At 36.3% G+C, this 17,102-nt stretch overlaps 1 protein-coding gene across 1 annotated transcript in view; it reads left to right on the forward strand.

Annotated features, from left to right (window-relative positions):
• The window catches only part of FAM117B (family with sequence similarity 117 member B), a 114,438-nt gene that overhangs the window by 49,813 nt on the left and 47,523 nt on the right, over window positions 1-17,102 (forward strand). The window contains exon 2 of the mRNA XM_081261583.1: window positions 15,973-16,124. Coding sequence (XP_081117709.1) covers window positions 15,973-16,124 — 152 coding nt within the window. The remainder of the gene's footprint in view (window positions 1-15,972; window positions 16,125-17,102) is intronic.

Here is a 17,102-nt window from a genome sequence, read left to right on the forward strand (position 1 = left end):
TTTCCTATGTTCACATATGAATGCCAATGAAAATCCACATCATGTATAACCATAAGAATGGGATCCCAATTAGAATAAGTCATACTCTATGTATGTCAAAATATACTCTACGGTCACGTATATCTAAAATTTTAATTTATGTGTCACCTTGGGTATAGTAATCTGATATCTAGAATTTTTTCAGAGATAGTTGTAAAAAGTATGTCATTGAAAGTGTCCATCATTATGGGATTAAATTATGGTGTATCCATCCAATAAAATGGCATATATCTGCACTTTAGATATATAAGAAACTCAAAAACTTACCACCAAAAAAGAAATAACCCAGTCAATAAATGGGCAAAGGAACTGAACAGGCACTTCACAGAAGAGATTTGAACAGTCAACAAATATATGAAAAAAATGTTCAACATCTCTTATGAACTAGAGATATGCAAATTAAAAATACTTTGCTATTGAGACTGCAGATTGGTTCAGCCACTCTGGAAAGCAGTATAGAGATTCCTCAGAAACTTGGAATGGAACCACTGTTTGATCTAGTTATCTAGAGGACTTAAAATCAGCATACTGCAGTAACGTAGCTATATCAATGTTTATAGCAGCTCAATTGACAGTAGCAAAGCTATGAAACCATCCTAGGTGTGCCCTTCAACAGATAAATAGATAAAGAAAATGTGGTTTATATACATAGCGGAATATTTCTCAGCCATAAAGAAAAATGAGATTATGGAATTTGCTGGTAGATAGATGGAACTGGAGACTATCAAGCTAAGCCAAATAAACCTATCCCCCAAAAAACGAAAGGCCGAATGTTCCGATATATGGCTGCTAACACACAGTGGAGGTTGGGGGGAAAATAGAAGTTCATTGGGTTAGACAAAGGGGAATGAAGTGAAGAGATGGGGAATAGGAAAGACAGTAGAATAAATCAGATGTAACTTTCCTATGTTCACATATGAATGCCAATGAAAATCCACATCATGTATAACCATAAGAATGGGATCCCAATTAGAATAAGTCATACTCTATGTATGTCAAAATACACTCTACGGTCACGTATATCTAAAAAGAACAAATTTAAGGTCTGGGGATATAGCTCAGTTGGTAGAGTGTTTGCCTAGCATGGACAAGGCCCTGGATTCAATCCCCAGCATCACCACCGGAAAAAAAGAAATTTAAAAAAGATAGCATATATCTTATTAAAATAGTGATGTGAGCTGGATGAAGTGGTGCATGCCTATACTCCCAGCAACTCAGGAGGCTGAGGCAAGAGGATCCCAAGTTCAAGGCTAGCCTCGGCCACTTGGGCTCTAAGCAATTTAGGAAGAGCTTATTTATTGCCCTGGAAATATAAAATGAAAGTGTATAAATGTAACACAGCTTTCTGGAAATAAATACAAAAGTGTTTGTGGAGATTGGCCTATTGGGAATTTTTTCTTTCTTTATGTATTTGTCATTTTCATACTTGAAAAAAATAAGTGTTTTTCTTTCTTTTTTTTTTTTGAACAAATGAACATGTCTTATTTATCTTTTCTGCTTGTTGATTTTTTTTCAGGAATATAGCTTGATCAAGTTCAAGTTTTACAAATACCTAGTCTAATACAACAAGCTCTATAGAACCTGTGTAAAGTAATACCTACAGGCCATGATTTGGGATGGTCTCCTGCCATTGTAATTATGTAGGAACCAGTTCAACTGGTTGGTACTGGTAGTCAGAGCCTAAAGCACTGACTGAAATTTTCAGTGCCACACCCTGCTGTATGTAGGAAACCGCTCTGAAGGCTTAATTTTTAAAAAATATTTATTTTTTCGTTGTAGTTGAACACAATACCTTTATTTTATTTATTTATATGTGGTGCTGAGGATCGAATCCAGGGCCTCGAATGTGCTAGGCGAGTGCGCTACCGCTGAGCCACAAACCCAGCCCTGAAGGCTTAATTTTTAAAAAAGTCAAATTGGAGTTGTCATTTTTTATTTACCTTGAATTAAAAAAAATATCTGAATTTCTTGCATAGAACCTTCTTGTTGATAGAAGACAATAGCATTAGAAGTCAATCTCTTCTCTCCATTTCTTTTCAAGTTCACCTCATTTAGGATAAATGATCTATTGTAGTTGACCAAGAAAATTGATTTTTCATTGACCATTGAAAGAGATACCTTCTCAGGTACCATCTAATCTTCAGGTACTATCTAATCATGGGGATGGGAGGAAAATAAGTTGATACCCTGCAAAACCTCTCAGGAATAGTCCAAAGACCTTTTCAGTGAGCCATGCTGCAGCAGTACACAGGAGAGGCTTTTGACCTAGCTTCTGCTGATATGTTTCTTGGGCTTGAGTAGCTCTTTGAGGAAGATTTTTCCAGAGGAAGTAACTTCTGAACTGAATTTTAAAGGTTGTGCGTGATTTAACCAAACCAAAGAAAAGGATTATGAGGGTGATTTAGGTAGAGAAGACCTAGAGGGAAGCAAGAGCATGGCATAGGCTGCAACTCTGTGGACTTGGTAGGGATTGAGACAATGTAGGCCCAAAAGTGAAATTGATGATGCCAAGTCCCAAAGTGTTTTGTCAGCTGTCAGTCTCTTCCTGTGGACTGCCTTATAAATATAGTCTTTGACTGGGCATGGTGGTACACACCTGTAATTCCAGCCACTTGAGAATCTGAGACAGGAGGATGACAAGTTCAATCCCAGCCTCATCAATCTAGCAGTACCCTTTCTCAAAATATAAAAAAGGGCTAGGAGAGTATCTAGGTAGTAAATCACCACTGGATTAAAATACTCAGTATCACAAAAATAAACAAATGCAAGCTTTGTTCACTTAGGCTGGGAATCTTTTCCCATCTTTTCCTCTTTGAGGTTCCCTCCCCTCTTGTAACCTCTCATAATTAGGGCACAAAATCATATTAGTTTGGGGAACTTGGATGGAAATGGTAAAATGACAAGCTAGGTGTATACAGTGTTCTTTACTACAGGCTGTAACTTATTTTATTTTTTATTTTTATTTTTTAGAGAGAGAGAGAGAGAATTTTGATATTTATTTATTTATTTAGTTTTCGGCGGACACAACAGCTTTGTTTGTATGTGGTGCTGAGGATCGAACCTGGGCCGCATGCATGCCAGGCGAGCGCGCTACCACTTGAGCCACATCCCCAGCCCTTATTTTTATTTTTATTTTTTTGATACTGGGGGTTGAACCGAGTATCACTTACCACTAAGCTACATCCCCAACCCATTTTATTTTTTTATTTTGAGATAAAGTCTCACTAAGTTGTTGAGGCTGACTTTGAACCCGAGATTCTCTTGCCTCAGCCTCCCAAATCACTGAGATTGCAGACTTGCACCACTGCACCTACCTATAACTTAATCTTTATATTTTCTAGGACCTAGCACTGAACACGGTTCTGAAAATTTTTAAATGAATGGGTTAAATGAAGGAAGTTCAAAACCAAAGATGTTTAGTATTTTTATCTGTGACCATGTATAACTCTTCTGTTCTCTGTTTTCATTGTAGAAGTAATAATTAATAATAATTCTAATAATCTTGGGAGGCCTGATGAAAAACTCAACTCTTGGATAGTTAAAAATACTTAAATTGAAATTAGACCTATTTGTAAGGTTTGTTTGTTTAGCACACTGCTGGGAAACTGAAGCAATAACTGGGATGTAAAAAGTACCTGACAGGACTGGGGTTGTAGCTCAGTGGTAGAGTGCTCGCCTAGCATGTGCGAGGCCCTGTGTTCAATCCTCAACATCACATAAAAATAAATAAATAAAATAAACAAATATTTTTTAAAGTACCTGATAGCTTTTAGCAATTTGATTTTAATGATATACACCACTTTACATCGTTATGTGTGCCCCTTTTCTGCTTCTAGCTTAGAACAGTCTTCTTGTGACTATTCCAGTAGGGATTAATTTTTTTAGGTAGTGTAGAGTATGTGTATTTATTGCTTTTCAAGTTTCAGAATTAATAGTGAGAGGACATGTTTTCCTGAACTTATGGATATGTACTACATGTGTTTCTCTTCTGTTGATTCAAAACATATTGAAAAGTAGTCTGTAAATGGAGAGATGGTTAGTATTTATAACAAATTGGCATTGTTTTGGTGAAATAATTGTCATTTTGAAAGCCTATTATGTACTTGAGACATACCTGTGAAGCAGTTTTTGTGATTATTGGCAACACAGCTGTTGTAACTATTATCTTAATGGAATTGAATCTTTTTGTTATGTGGGTCACATTACCAGCAACTAAACTTTCATACTTGTAACTATGTAAGTCTCTTACTAAAACAATAATGTAATGCAATTTGAAGACAGGTCTTAAAAAATGTCTTCACATGTACAGGGAATAACAGGCAAAGTATTTGCCATTATATAAAATTAGAATGGTAGCTTTGTTAATGTAATCGTATACATACATTTATTTAATATATTTTTAAACATTTCTGAAGCCTTTATTTACAAAAGCTTTAAAAACAAATAATACTCTCTGTTTTGCAAATAATATTTTGTTTAAAAAGGACCACCCAGTTACAGCATTGTAATATGAATAAAGAATGTACAAGGGAAACAAACTAATGTTTCTGACACTTGGGGATTTGCTAATATTACTGATTGAAGTGTAGGTAACACATAATAACTTGTAGTCCATCGTTTTAGGGTAGAGTTAAAGATTACCAAAAAGTCTTCCTACACATGATCTGGTCTGGTCACATATTCTGCATGGCTAAATATTTCACAGTCTCTTTTGTCAAATATATATAAAATAGATTGCAGAGATATACACAAAAAAATAAACAAGCATTACACTCCTCAGGTAATTTTATTAGCTATATATATGTGTTTGAGTATGTATATATATTTTGTGTTTTGTTGTTTCGCACCAAATCTCTCCAGTATTTCTTTGTAGCAACTATGAAAGCACAATTTTTCTCTTTTAATTTGATACAAAATGTACCTAAAGACTTGATATCTTTGGACTTTAATGAAATTGATCTGTATAATCAACAAATCAAGAGCATCATAAGTATGGCTATAAAATAAAAAGGATTAACAGTGATGGAATAAAAAGCAGATCAAGGGAAGTGTGCTATCATAAAATAAGTGTAGCCTCTTATTGAATATTTTTAACAATAATATTTAATATTCTGTTTGGTTTGATATTTTAAGCTTTGTGTGGTAGCATATGCCTGTATTCTCAGGCATATTGTGAAGTTATGAGGGTACCTCATGAGGTTTTTGCTGCACATACATAATTCTCCCTTTAGAGTATAAAAGCAGTTATATATAATATATAAATGAATATTGCTGTGTCCCATAAAACTTTATGGACATTGAAATTTGAATTTTATTATTATTATATATCACAGAATATTATTTTTATTTTTTCAAAACCATTTTAAAATGTGCAAAATATTTTTAGCTTGCCATATAAATAAAACAGGTATAAACCAGATTTTGCCTGTGGCTCATAGTTTCCCCAAAGCCAGATATTATAAGCTATGAAAAGTTCAGAAATCGAATGCATTCATTTATATATATTTCAACATTTTATTATTTCAAAAAATCAGTAACTTAGTTTTAAATTTTGTTATTTCTATCTTTTCTCTGGCTATAAACGCCCTACAAAAAATTCAAACAGTACAGAAATGCCTATAGAAATTAAAAACCTAATTCTTTTCCCAAAAGGTTAGTTGCATATTTTCTCCAGATTCTTCCCATGTTTACTTCTAACTACTTTTGTAAACAAGAGATGAGATTTTGCCTTTTGTAGATGTATGAGGACTTGCTTAGTTTATAGTCAATGATTTTGTACATCAGAACATGTCAATTTCTGTGTTTATTCTTTTGAATGGCCTATAATATTACACTATATGACTCTAATGTATTCAACTTTCTTTTCATTTTGGAATTTGTTGTATCCTGTTTATCCTGCAATTCATTTTAAGTGTTCTTTATAAGTAAGTAGAGTCTTAAACGTGATCATTAGTTTTGAAATACTTTAATTTCACTCTGAGATTTGAGGAGTCAGTCTTAAAAGATGTGCACCCTGAATATAGTTTTAATGAGGTCCATTTATTTACAGAACATGTTTTCCACTTTCACTGCTAATTCTAACCAGCCTCACTCTTCTCTTACAGAAAATTATATATAGATTCATTTGCAATGGTTAAACCACATGTGTGATCTTGATTGCCACTTGATGATTATTTATCAAAACTTGGCATTTGAGGGTGGGGGTTGTAGCTCAGTGGCAAAGCACTTGCCTCACACATGTGAGGCACTGGGTTCGATCCTCAGCACCACATAAAAATAAGTAAAATAAAATAAAGTCCATTTACAACAACAACAACAACAACAACAACAAAATATATATATATATATATATATATATATATATATATATATATATATGACATTTTGTGGGGACTGGAGTCGTAACTCAGTGGTAGAGCATTTACCTAGCAGGTGTGAGGTGTGAGACCCTGGGTTCAGTCCCCACTACCACCACCATCAAAAAAAAAAAAAAAAAAAAGGCCTGAATGTAAGTTTTCATACATGAGAAATGTTAATTAAGTTAGTTATTAACTAGAAATTGATGTATGCAATGTTTTCATTTCTCTTTTTTTTAAAGAGAGAGTGAGAGAGGAGAGAGAGAGAGAGAGAGAGAATTTTTAATATTTTTATTTTTTAGTTCTCGGCAGACACAACATCTTTGTTGGTATGTGGTGCTGAGGATCAAACCCGGGCCGCACGCATGCCAGGCGAGCGCGCTACCGCTTGAGCCACATCCCCAGCCCTCATTTCTCTTTTTTATATAATCTTATATATTACATTTGCTTTATTGCCATTCTTTTTCTATAGTAATTCACATGACTATCTTTTTTTAATAATTTTTTTTGTAGATGGACCCAATATCTTATTTTATTTATTTATTTATATGTGGTGCTGAGGCTCGAACCCAGGGCCTCACACATGCAAGGCAATTGCTCTACCACTGAGCCACAACCCCAGCCCACATGACTATCTTTTAGTCAACATTCATGTATTGGTAAATACCCCTTTTATTTACTTTGAAACTTACTCATTTTGCAAAGCTTGTGGCTGATTCTTTCAGTTGATTTGGTTTATGCATTCCTAGTGTAATCTCAATAGCAAAGGATCAGTGAGCTTTATCTTGAAATCTGTCTTTTTAGCTGGTAAGTTATCACAAGGCAGTTGTATTATTAAGCCATCCTCTGAAGGTTCTGTTGATGTTTGGAGTAGGATAATAACTAGGCACTTTCAATAATGTTACTAATGATATGAAAAATTGTCACTAATTTTTTTTGGCCATGAGTTTGACTTCCTATGTGATTTTTCATTATTCCCTCCTAGTTCCCTGAAAATTATAAAACAAGGTTTTAATTTATAAACAAGAAAGAGATTTAGGTAGACATTTATTGGATGCCAAGGATAATGTGGTTCTAAAGAAAATTACTCCCCCCACCCCTAGAAATTTTGATTTGGTAGGCCTAGAGTTTTGATTTGGGGTCCCCGAGTATACTTTTTTAGGAGAATGCTTAAGTGATTCTTTGGCTCTTAGGTGTGTGTCTATACTACTTGAGACTGTTTATATCATAGCATCTGGTTTCCTATACTGAAGAGCAGAAATTGTCCCATTCTTTGTTTCTCTCATAGATAGAAATCTGTTAGGCGTAGAACTGGAGTTAAGCCTTCAAACCCTCCCTCTCACCATAGGGAGGCAACATGAATATAGTGGAAAGAAACCTGATTTCAGATCATATTACTATAACTAGCTATTGAACAATAAGCAAATAATTTCTCCATGTATTTAGCCTACCTCTTTTCTCTACCCCATTTAACAAATGAGGATAATACCTATTTCACAGAATGTGCTTAAATGAATGATACACAAATGTGAAGAAAGGTAATAATGATTATATTGGGGCCACATCTCTAAAGTCCTTTTGACATTCTGTGATTGGTTGTATATGTAAATATAATATAGAACTGATATTCTTTTCCTCTTTCCTTTTCCCTCTAGTAGGTGTTTCCTTTCTCTGGAGTATTCCTTTCTTGTGTCTTCTGTGTGTTTTTTAGATCTTTCCCATTACTTTTTAGTTCTTGCTCTCTCTTTCTTGCTGTGGTCTAGCTAGCCCTCATAACCTCCAGGTCTCTGAGAAGCTGATGAGAAGGGAACTAAGTATGATTCTGATTCAGAAAATACACAGCTCCACCCAGTATAGGGTTATAATAGTCAAGGGCATTTTAGACCATCAAAAAGCAGCTCCAGAGTACTTAGGACTAGAGAGCGTTAGAAAAAAGTTATCAGGCTGGTCACGGTGGCGCATACTTATAATCCCAGCTGCTTGGGAGGCAGGAGGATTGCAAGTTTAAAGCCAGCCTCAGCAACTTATCAAGGCCCTAAGCAACTTAGCAAGACCCTGTCTTAAAATAAAGTGGTTAAGCATCCCGGGTTCATTCCCTAATACTCCATGACCCCACCAAAAAGAAGAAAGTTAACAGCTAGCACTTTGAAGCTGATTATTGACATATATGTTCATGGTATTTATAAAGTGCCAAATTTTAAAACATTACTCCCTAGGCTAAAATAGAGTCCCCTTTTTTTCTTTTTTTTTTTAATTGGTTGTTCACAACATTACAAAGCTCTTGACATATCATATTTCATACATTAGATTGAAGTGGGTTATGAACTCCCAATTTTACCCCAAATGCAGATTGCAGAATCACGTCGGTTACACATCCACAATTTTACATAATGCCCTATTAGTAATTGTTGTATTCTGCTACCTTTCCTATCCCCTACTATCCCCCCTCCCCTCCCCTCACATCTTCTCTCTCTACCCCATCTACTGTAATTCATTTCTCTCCTTGTTTATTTTCCCATTCCCCTCACAACCTCTTATATGTAATTTTGTATAGCAATGAGGGTCTCCCTTCATTTCCATGCAATTTCCCTTTTCTCTCCCTTTCCTTCCCATCTCATGTCTCTGTTTAATGTTAATCTTTTCTTCCTGCTCTTCCTCCCTGCTCTGTTCATAGATGCTCTCATTATATCAAAGAAGACATTTGGTATTTGTTTTTTAGGGATTGGCTAGCTTCACTAAGCATAATCTGCTCTAGTGCCATCCATTTCCCTGCAAATTCTATGATTTTGTCATTTTTTATTGCTGCATAGTACTCCATTGTGTATAGATGCCACATTTTTTTTATCCATTCATCTAATGAAGGGCATCTGGGTTGGTTCCACAGTCTAGCTATTGTGAATTGTGCTGCTATGAACATTGATGTGGCAGTATCCCTGTAGCATGCTCGTTTAAGGTCTTCAGGGAATAGTCCGAGAAGGGCAATAGCAGGGTCAAATGGTGGTTCCATTCCCAGCTTTCCAAGAAATCTCCATACTGCTTTCCAAATTGGCCCCACCAATTTGCAGTCCCACCAACAATGAACAAGTGTACCCTTTTCCCCACATCCTCTCCAGCACTTGTTGTTGTTTGACTTCATAGTGGCTGCCAATCTTACTGGAGTGAGATGGTATCTTAGGGTGGTTTTGATTTGCATTTCTCTGACTGCTAGAGATGGTGAGCATTTTTTCATGTACTTGTTGATTGATTGTATATCCTCCTCTGAGAAGTGTCTGTTCAGGTCCTTGGCCCATTTGTTGATTGGGTTATTTGTTATCTTATTGTCTAATTTTTTGAGTTCTTTGTATACTCTGGATATTAGGGCTCTATCTGAAGTGTGAGGAGTAAAAATTTGTTCCCAGGATGTAGGCTCCCTATTTACTTCTCTTATTGTTTCTCTTGCTGAGAAAAAACTTTTTAGTTTAAGTAAGTCCCATTTGTTGATTCTTTTATTAACTCTTGTGCTATGGGTATCCTATTAAGGAATTTGGAGCCCGACCCCACAATATGTAGATCTGAGCCAACTTTTTCTTCTATCAGACGCAGAGTCTCTGATTTGATATCAAGCTCCTTGATCCATTTTGAGTTAACTTTTGTGCATGGCGAGAGAAGAGGATTCAGTTTCATTTTGTTGCATATGGATTTCCAGTTTTCCCAGCACCATTTGTTGAAGATGCTATCTATCCTTCCTCCATTGCATGCTTTTAGCCCCTTTATCAAATATAAGATAGTTGTAACTTTGTGGATTAGTCTCTGTGTCCTCTATTCTATACCATTGGTCCACCCGCCTGTTTTGGTACCAGTACCATGCTGTTTTTGTCACTATTGCTCTGTAATATAGTTTGAAATCTGGTATCACTATACCGCCTGATTCACACTTCCTGCTTAGAATTGCTTTTGCTATTCTGGGTCTTTTATTTTTCCACATGAATTTCATGATTGCTTTATCTATTTCTACAAGAAATGCCGTTGGGGTTTTGATTGGCATTGCATTAAACCTATAGACAACTTTTGGTAATATCGCCATTTTGATAATGTTAGTTCTGCCTATCCATGAACAGGGTATATTTTTCCATCTTCTAAGATCTTCTTCTACTTCTCTCTTTAGGGTTCTGCAGTTTTCATTGTATAAAATCTTTCACCTCTTTTGTTAGATTGATTCCCAAGTATTTTATTTTTTTTTTGAGGATATTGTGAATGGAGTGTTTTTCCTCATTTCCGTTTCAGAAGTTTTGTCGCTGATATACAGAAATGCCTTTGATTTATGCGTGTTGATTTTATATCCTGCCACTTTGCTGAATTCATTTATTAGTTCTAGTAGTTTCTTTGTAGATCCTTTTGGGTCTTCTAGGTATAGAATCATGTCGTCCGCAAATAGTGAATATTTAAGTTCTTCTTTTCCTATTTTTATGCCTTCAATTTCTTTTGTCTGTCTAATTGCTCTGGCTAGTATTTCAAGGACTAAATTAAATAGAAGTGGTGAGAGAGGGCATCCCTGTCTTGTTCCAGATTTTAGAGGGAATGCCTTCAACTTTTGTCCATTCAGAATGATGCTAGCCTGAGGCTTAGCATAGATAGCTTTTACAATGTTGAGGTAAGTTCCTGTTATCCCTAGTTTTTCTAATGTTTTGAACATAAAGGGATGCTGTACTTTGTCGAATGCTTTCTCTGCGTCTATTGAGATGATCATATGGTTCTTATCTTTAAGTCTATTGATGTTGTGAATAACATTTATTGATTTCTGTATGTTGAACCATCCTTGCATCCCAGGGATGAATCCTACTTGATCGTGGTGCACAGTTTTTTTGATGTGTTTTTGTATTCGATTTGCCAGAATTTTATTGAGGATTTTTGCATCTAGGTTCATCAGAGATATTGGTCTGTAGTTTTCTTTCTTTGAGGTGTCTTTGTCTGATTTCGGAATCAGGGTGATGTTGGCCTCATAGAATGAATTTGGAAGAGCTCCCTCTTAGAACCAACTTTTAGTTTTGTTAATTTTTTCAATAGTTTCTTTCGTTTCAATTTCATTGATTTCCGCTCTGATTTTAATTATTTCTTGCCTTCTGCTACATTTGCTGTTGTTTTGCTCTTCCTTTTCTAGGGCTTTGAGATGAAGTGTGAGCTCATTTATTTGTTGGTTTTTTCTTTTTTTGAGGAATGACCACCAGGCGATGAATTTCCCTCTTAAAACTGCTTTCATTGTGTCCCATAGATTCCGATATGTTGTGTCTGTATTTTCATTTATCTCTAAGAATTTTTTGATTTCCTCCTTTATGTCTTCTGTAACCCATTGATCATTCTGTAACATATTGTTCATTTTCCATGTGATGTAGGATTTTTCCTTCTTTCTTTTATCATTGATTTCCAGTTTCATTCCATTATGATCAGATAAAATGCATGGTATTATCTCCACCCCTTTATATTTACCGAGGGTTGCCCTATGGCATAATATATGGTCTATTTTTGAGAAGGATCCATGTGCTGCTGAGAAAAAAGTATATCCATTTGATGATGGTTGATATATTCTATATATGTCAGTTAAGTCTAGGTTATTGATTGTGGTATTGAGTTCTATAGTTTTTTTATTCAACTTTTGTTTGGAGGATCTGTCCAATGGTGAGAGAGGTGTGTTGAAGTCACCCATAATTATTGTGTTGTGGTCTATTTGATTCTTGAACTTGAGGAGAATTTGTCTTATGAATGTCGCAGCACCATTATTTGGTGCATAAATATTGATAATTGTTATGTCTTGTTGGTGAATGGTTCCTTTTAACAGTATATAATGTCCTTCTTTATCCCTTTTGATTAACTTAGTCTTGAAGTCGATTTTATTCGATATGAGGGTGGCCACCTCTGCTTCCTTACGAGGACCGTGTGCGTGGTATATTTTTTCCCATCCTTTCACCTTCAGCCTGTGTATGTCTTTTCCAATCAGATGTGTCTCCTGGAGGCAGCATATTGTTGGATTTGTTTTTTTAATCCATGATACCAGCCTATGTCGCTTTATTGGAGAGTTTAAGCCATTAACGTTTAGAGTTACTATTGATATATGGTTTGTACTTCCATCCATGTTTGATTGTTTATCCTTTTTGAAAAAAAAATTAGTTTGTTTCTCCATGATTATCTTTCCCCTCGCCCTCTGTCTTTACCGAGGCACTTCCCACTGATGGTTTTGGTTATTGTTTTTCATTTCTTCCTCGTGTAGTGTTTTGCTCAAAATGCTTTGCAATGCTGGTTTTCTGGCTGCAAATTCTTTTAACTTTTGTTTATCATGAAAGATTTTTATTTCGTTGTCATACCCGAAGCTTAATTTTGCTGGATACAGAATTCTTGGTTGGCGTCCATTGTCTTTCAGTGTTTGAAATACATTGTTCCATGACCTTCTTGCTTTCAGCATCTGTGATGAAAAATCCGTTGTTAACCTTATTGGTTTCCCCTGAATGTAATCTGTCTCCTTTCTCTTGTAGCTTTTAATATTTTCTCTTTGTTCTGTATATTGGATATCTTCATAACAATGTGTCTTGGCGTTGGTCTACTGTGATTTTGTGTGCTCGGTGTCCTGTATGCATCTTCAATTTGTATATCTGTTTCCTTTTTTATTTCTGGAAAGTTTTCTGTAATTATTTCATTCAGCAGGTTACTCATTCCCTTGGTTTGAATCTCTGTACCTTCTTCTATCCCGATGACTCGTAAGTTTGGTTTTCTTATGTTATCCCATAACTCTTGGACGTTTTTTTTTTTTTTTTCCTTTTTTTTTTATTGATTATTTATCGCATTACATAGTTCATGATATATCATCTTTCATGCATTAGACTCAAATTGTGCTTTGAACTCCCATTTTCACCCCAAATACAGATTGCAGAATCACATCTGTTACATATTCGCATTTTTACATAATGCCATATTAGTGACTGTTGTATTCTGCTACCTTTCCTATCCCCTACTATCCCCCCTCCCCTCCCCTCCCCTCCCATCTTCCCTCTCTACCTCCCCTGCTGTTGTTCAATTCTCTCCCTTTTTTTTTTTTCCCTCCCCCTTGCCCCTCATAACCTCTTATAATTTTATGTATCCTTGAAGGTCTCCTACCATTTCCATATGCTTTCCCTTCTCTCTCCGTTTCAAGATGATATATTTTGTCTTCATTATCTGATGTTCTGGCTTCTACTTGCTTCACTCTGTTAGTGATACTCTTAATTGAGTTTTTAATTTGGTTTATCGTTTCCTTCATTTCTAGAATTATTGTTTGATTATTTTTTATAATCTCTATCTCCTGATAAAGATGCTTAACTTCTTCTTTTATCTCTTTATGTAATTAAATTATGTAATTAAATTACATAAATTATCTCTTTATGTAATTCATTCTCAATGTGTTCTTTCACTGCTTGAATTTGCTGTCTCGTATCCTCTTTAAGGTTCCATTCCATCTGTCTAAGGTGTTCCTTGAGTTCTTTATATGACCATTTTTCTGATGACTCTAGGTCCTCCTGAATATTTAGGCTGTCCTGCATTGTTTGTACTCCTTTTCTTCCTTGCTTTTTCAAGTTGCTCATGTTACTTCTTGTTCTGTTTGACTGCTGAGTTACTGTTTACTCCTATAAATTTATTAGATGCTTGGGAGGAAAGGTATTAGAAGGGAAGGGAAGAAGTCACTAAAGAGAATGAGAGTAAGCAGGTAGAATTCAAGGAAGGGGGAATAAGAAAATTGAAAAGAAATGAAAAGACAAAAGAAGAAAAAAAATAGGAAATAAAAAAGAAAAAATTTTTAAAAAAATTAAAATTAAAATTAGAAGAAAAAAATTTAAAAAAATTGTAAAAAAAATTTTAAAAAACAATAAGAAAGAAAAATGAAAATGAAAGAAAAAACCCAAATCAAAAAAAAAAAAGAAAAAAAAACTAATAAATGCAGTCTTAGAGTTTGATTAACTTCTCTTCCAGTAGGTGGCGCTGTGCCCACCAGGCCAAGTCTCTCCTGTCAATATGTGGGAACCAATCACTGTGCAGCAGCTCCTCCTCCCAGACTGGGCGAGTCTCCAATCCCGAGTGCCTAGGGCCTCCTCTTGTGTCTAGTCACTTCCCCACTTTTCCTCTATCCAGGCCCCTCTCACGGATGCCGCTCACCACAATACTGGCTACACTCCAGGTCTGCTGCTCCTGGGAGCCCTGTTTTCATGAACGACTGGGCACACTCTCCCTGTTTGCCATTCCCTCAGACCCTAAGTTTGTAGAGCTTGGGGCTGAGAATCCTCAGCGAATTTTACTTGCCCTCCGGTAGCCACGCCCCCAGTAGCTGGTGCAAGAGACCTCAGTTGTCAGCACTGGTGGGAGCGGTAGCTGGGAGTTCCGCGCCGCGGGTCCCGCGCCACGTCTGATTCCCTCGGTCTGGCTATTGCGCTCACGGGAGAGCTGGGAGGGGCCCTTAAGGTTTCCCCGATATGTGGAGAGGGAAGGCTAGGGAATTACACACCTGTAGCCGCAGGTTTCAATGAAGTTATCTCCTCTGCTGCATTCTGGTGACGTCAGTTCTCTGCCATGGTGGTATCTCTTGCAAATGGCGACAGTTCGTTTCCCTTTGCCGGGTGACCAATGCAACGGGTGGGTCCTTAGTGTCTCTCCCAAGCCCCGTTTCAAACCTGTGGCCACTACCTATGAAGGCTCGGTTGGCATTTACCTCCGTAGGAACAGAAGGGCCGACCAGTTGTTTCAGCCGGATGGATTAGTGCTGAGTCACAGCTGTTTGTCTGCGGGAAGCAGGCGAACGGGGAGCTTGAATTCAGCGGATCCGGGCTCAGTGTGTGTTCTGAGAGGCCCAGACTATTTGCCCCAGATCCACGTCAGTTCAGCATTGCCTAGTGATCCTGATCTAGTTGTGCCATTTCCCAGGAGTCCTCCAACGTCAAGTCTCTGGTGACCAGAAGCTCACCCTCTACCCCAGGCTGCTTCACCTGTGGTTAGGTGAAAGCAGCCATCCTCATCCTGAGACACAGTCAGCCTCCTTTTTCTTCCCTGGACCGAGTCTCCTTTTTTCCCCCGTGTCCATTCACCCTTATCCCAATTCTCATATTGTTATCTAGTATTTTAGTTTTTTTAAACTGCTTAGTTATTATTTTTACAGTAAATGTTTACTTATGTTTATCCATTAGTTTGTTAATTTATTTGCTTGTCCGTGCTGCTTCTTAAACCCTGATCTGATCTTTTTGATCTTCTTCTTTTGGTGGTACCTTTCTTTAAATAGTAATATTTTTCAGAGGGTGTCTTTGCTTGGTAAATCTTGTTAGTCATCCTCGCTTTTCATCCTCGCTTTTGAATAATATATAACTAGATATAGAATTGTAGATGGATAGTTTTTTCCCCAGGTTATACAAAGTTATCCAACTATCTTCTGCCCTGTTATTTTTTTGTATTGGAATTAAACCCAGGCTATTGCACATTAACTTGTTCCTTTTTGTTGCTTATTTTTGTATATTTAAGTTGGATAACTTCTATATAACTTGTTTTCTTCCTAAGCTATTTTTTAAAATAAATATATATTTTTTAAATCTAGGTGACAAAACGCGACCTCCTTCCTCAAGCCCTTCCAGTATTATCCGTCGCACTTCTTCCCTGGATACACTTGCAGCTCCATACCTAGCTGGGCACTGGCCTCGTGACAGTCATGGGCAAGCTGCACCTTGCATGAGGGACAAAGCTACACAGGTAGGTTTATTATAATTGTTATCTTGAAGTGTTTCACTCTGAACGTCATTTCTCAAATTATTGTTCTACCCTTTGTACAAATTCCTGAAACATTTGTGTATATTAGGATTTCGTGAGAGGCCTATCAAAAGTACACCTAGATTGGTTCCATAGCTTGGCTGTTTTGAATTTTTTTTGTTTTAAACATTGATGTGGTTGTATCCCTGTAGTGTGCTGATTTTAGCTCTTTTGGATATATACCAAGCAATGAGATAGTTGGGTCATATGGTGGTTCCATTCCTAGTTTGAGGATCAGTTTCTTTTATTCCATACCTAGGAGTGGAATTACTGGGTCATGTAGCAATTCATTACTATTTTTACAATAAACATTTACCTTTTAGAGGAACTGTCAGATTGTTTTCACATTAGATACACCAGAAACACTTGGGATTTAGTTTCTCTACATCTTTACCAGCACTTTTTATTTTCCCTTTAAAAATATTATTATAGTCTCCTAATTGGTGTGAAGCAGTTTTGATTTGTGTTTTTGTATATGATTAATGATGTTGAACAGTGTTTTTGTTTGTTGTTGTTGTTGTTTTTTGATACCAGGGATTGATCCCTAGGGGCGCTTAACCACTAAGCCACATTCCCAGTGCCCCCTTCTTTTTTAAATATATATATATATATATATTTTATTTTGAGACATAGCCTCACTAAGTTGCTGAGGCTAGCTTTGAACTTGGTGATCCTCCTCCCTCAGTCTCCCAAACTACTGGGATTATACCACTCCTGGTTTGTTGAGCACCTTTGTATGTGCTTTTTGGCTCTTTGTATATCTTCTATCGAGTTCAGATACTTTCCCAATATTAATAAAAACAAGTTATATAGAAGTTATCCAACTTAAATATACTAAAATAAGCAACAAAAAGGAACAAGTTAATGTGCAATAGCCTGGGTTTAATTCCAATACAAAAAATAACAGAAGGTAGTTGGATA

This window comes from Spermophilus citellus, assembly GCF_964194105.1.
Source record: "Spermophilus citellus genome assembly, chromosome: 11".
Taxonomy (NCBI): domain Eukaryota; kingdom Metazoa; phylum Chordata; class Mammalia; order Rodentia; family Sciuridae; genus Spermophilus; species Spermophilus citellus.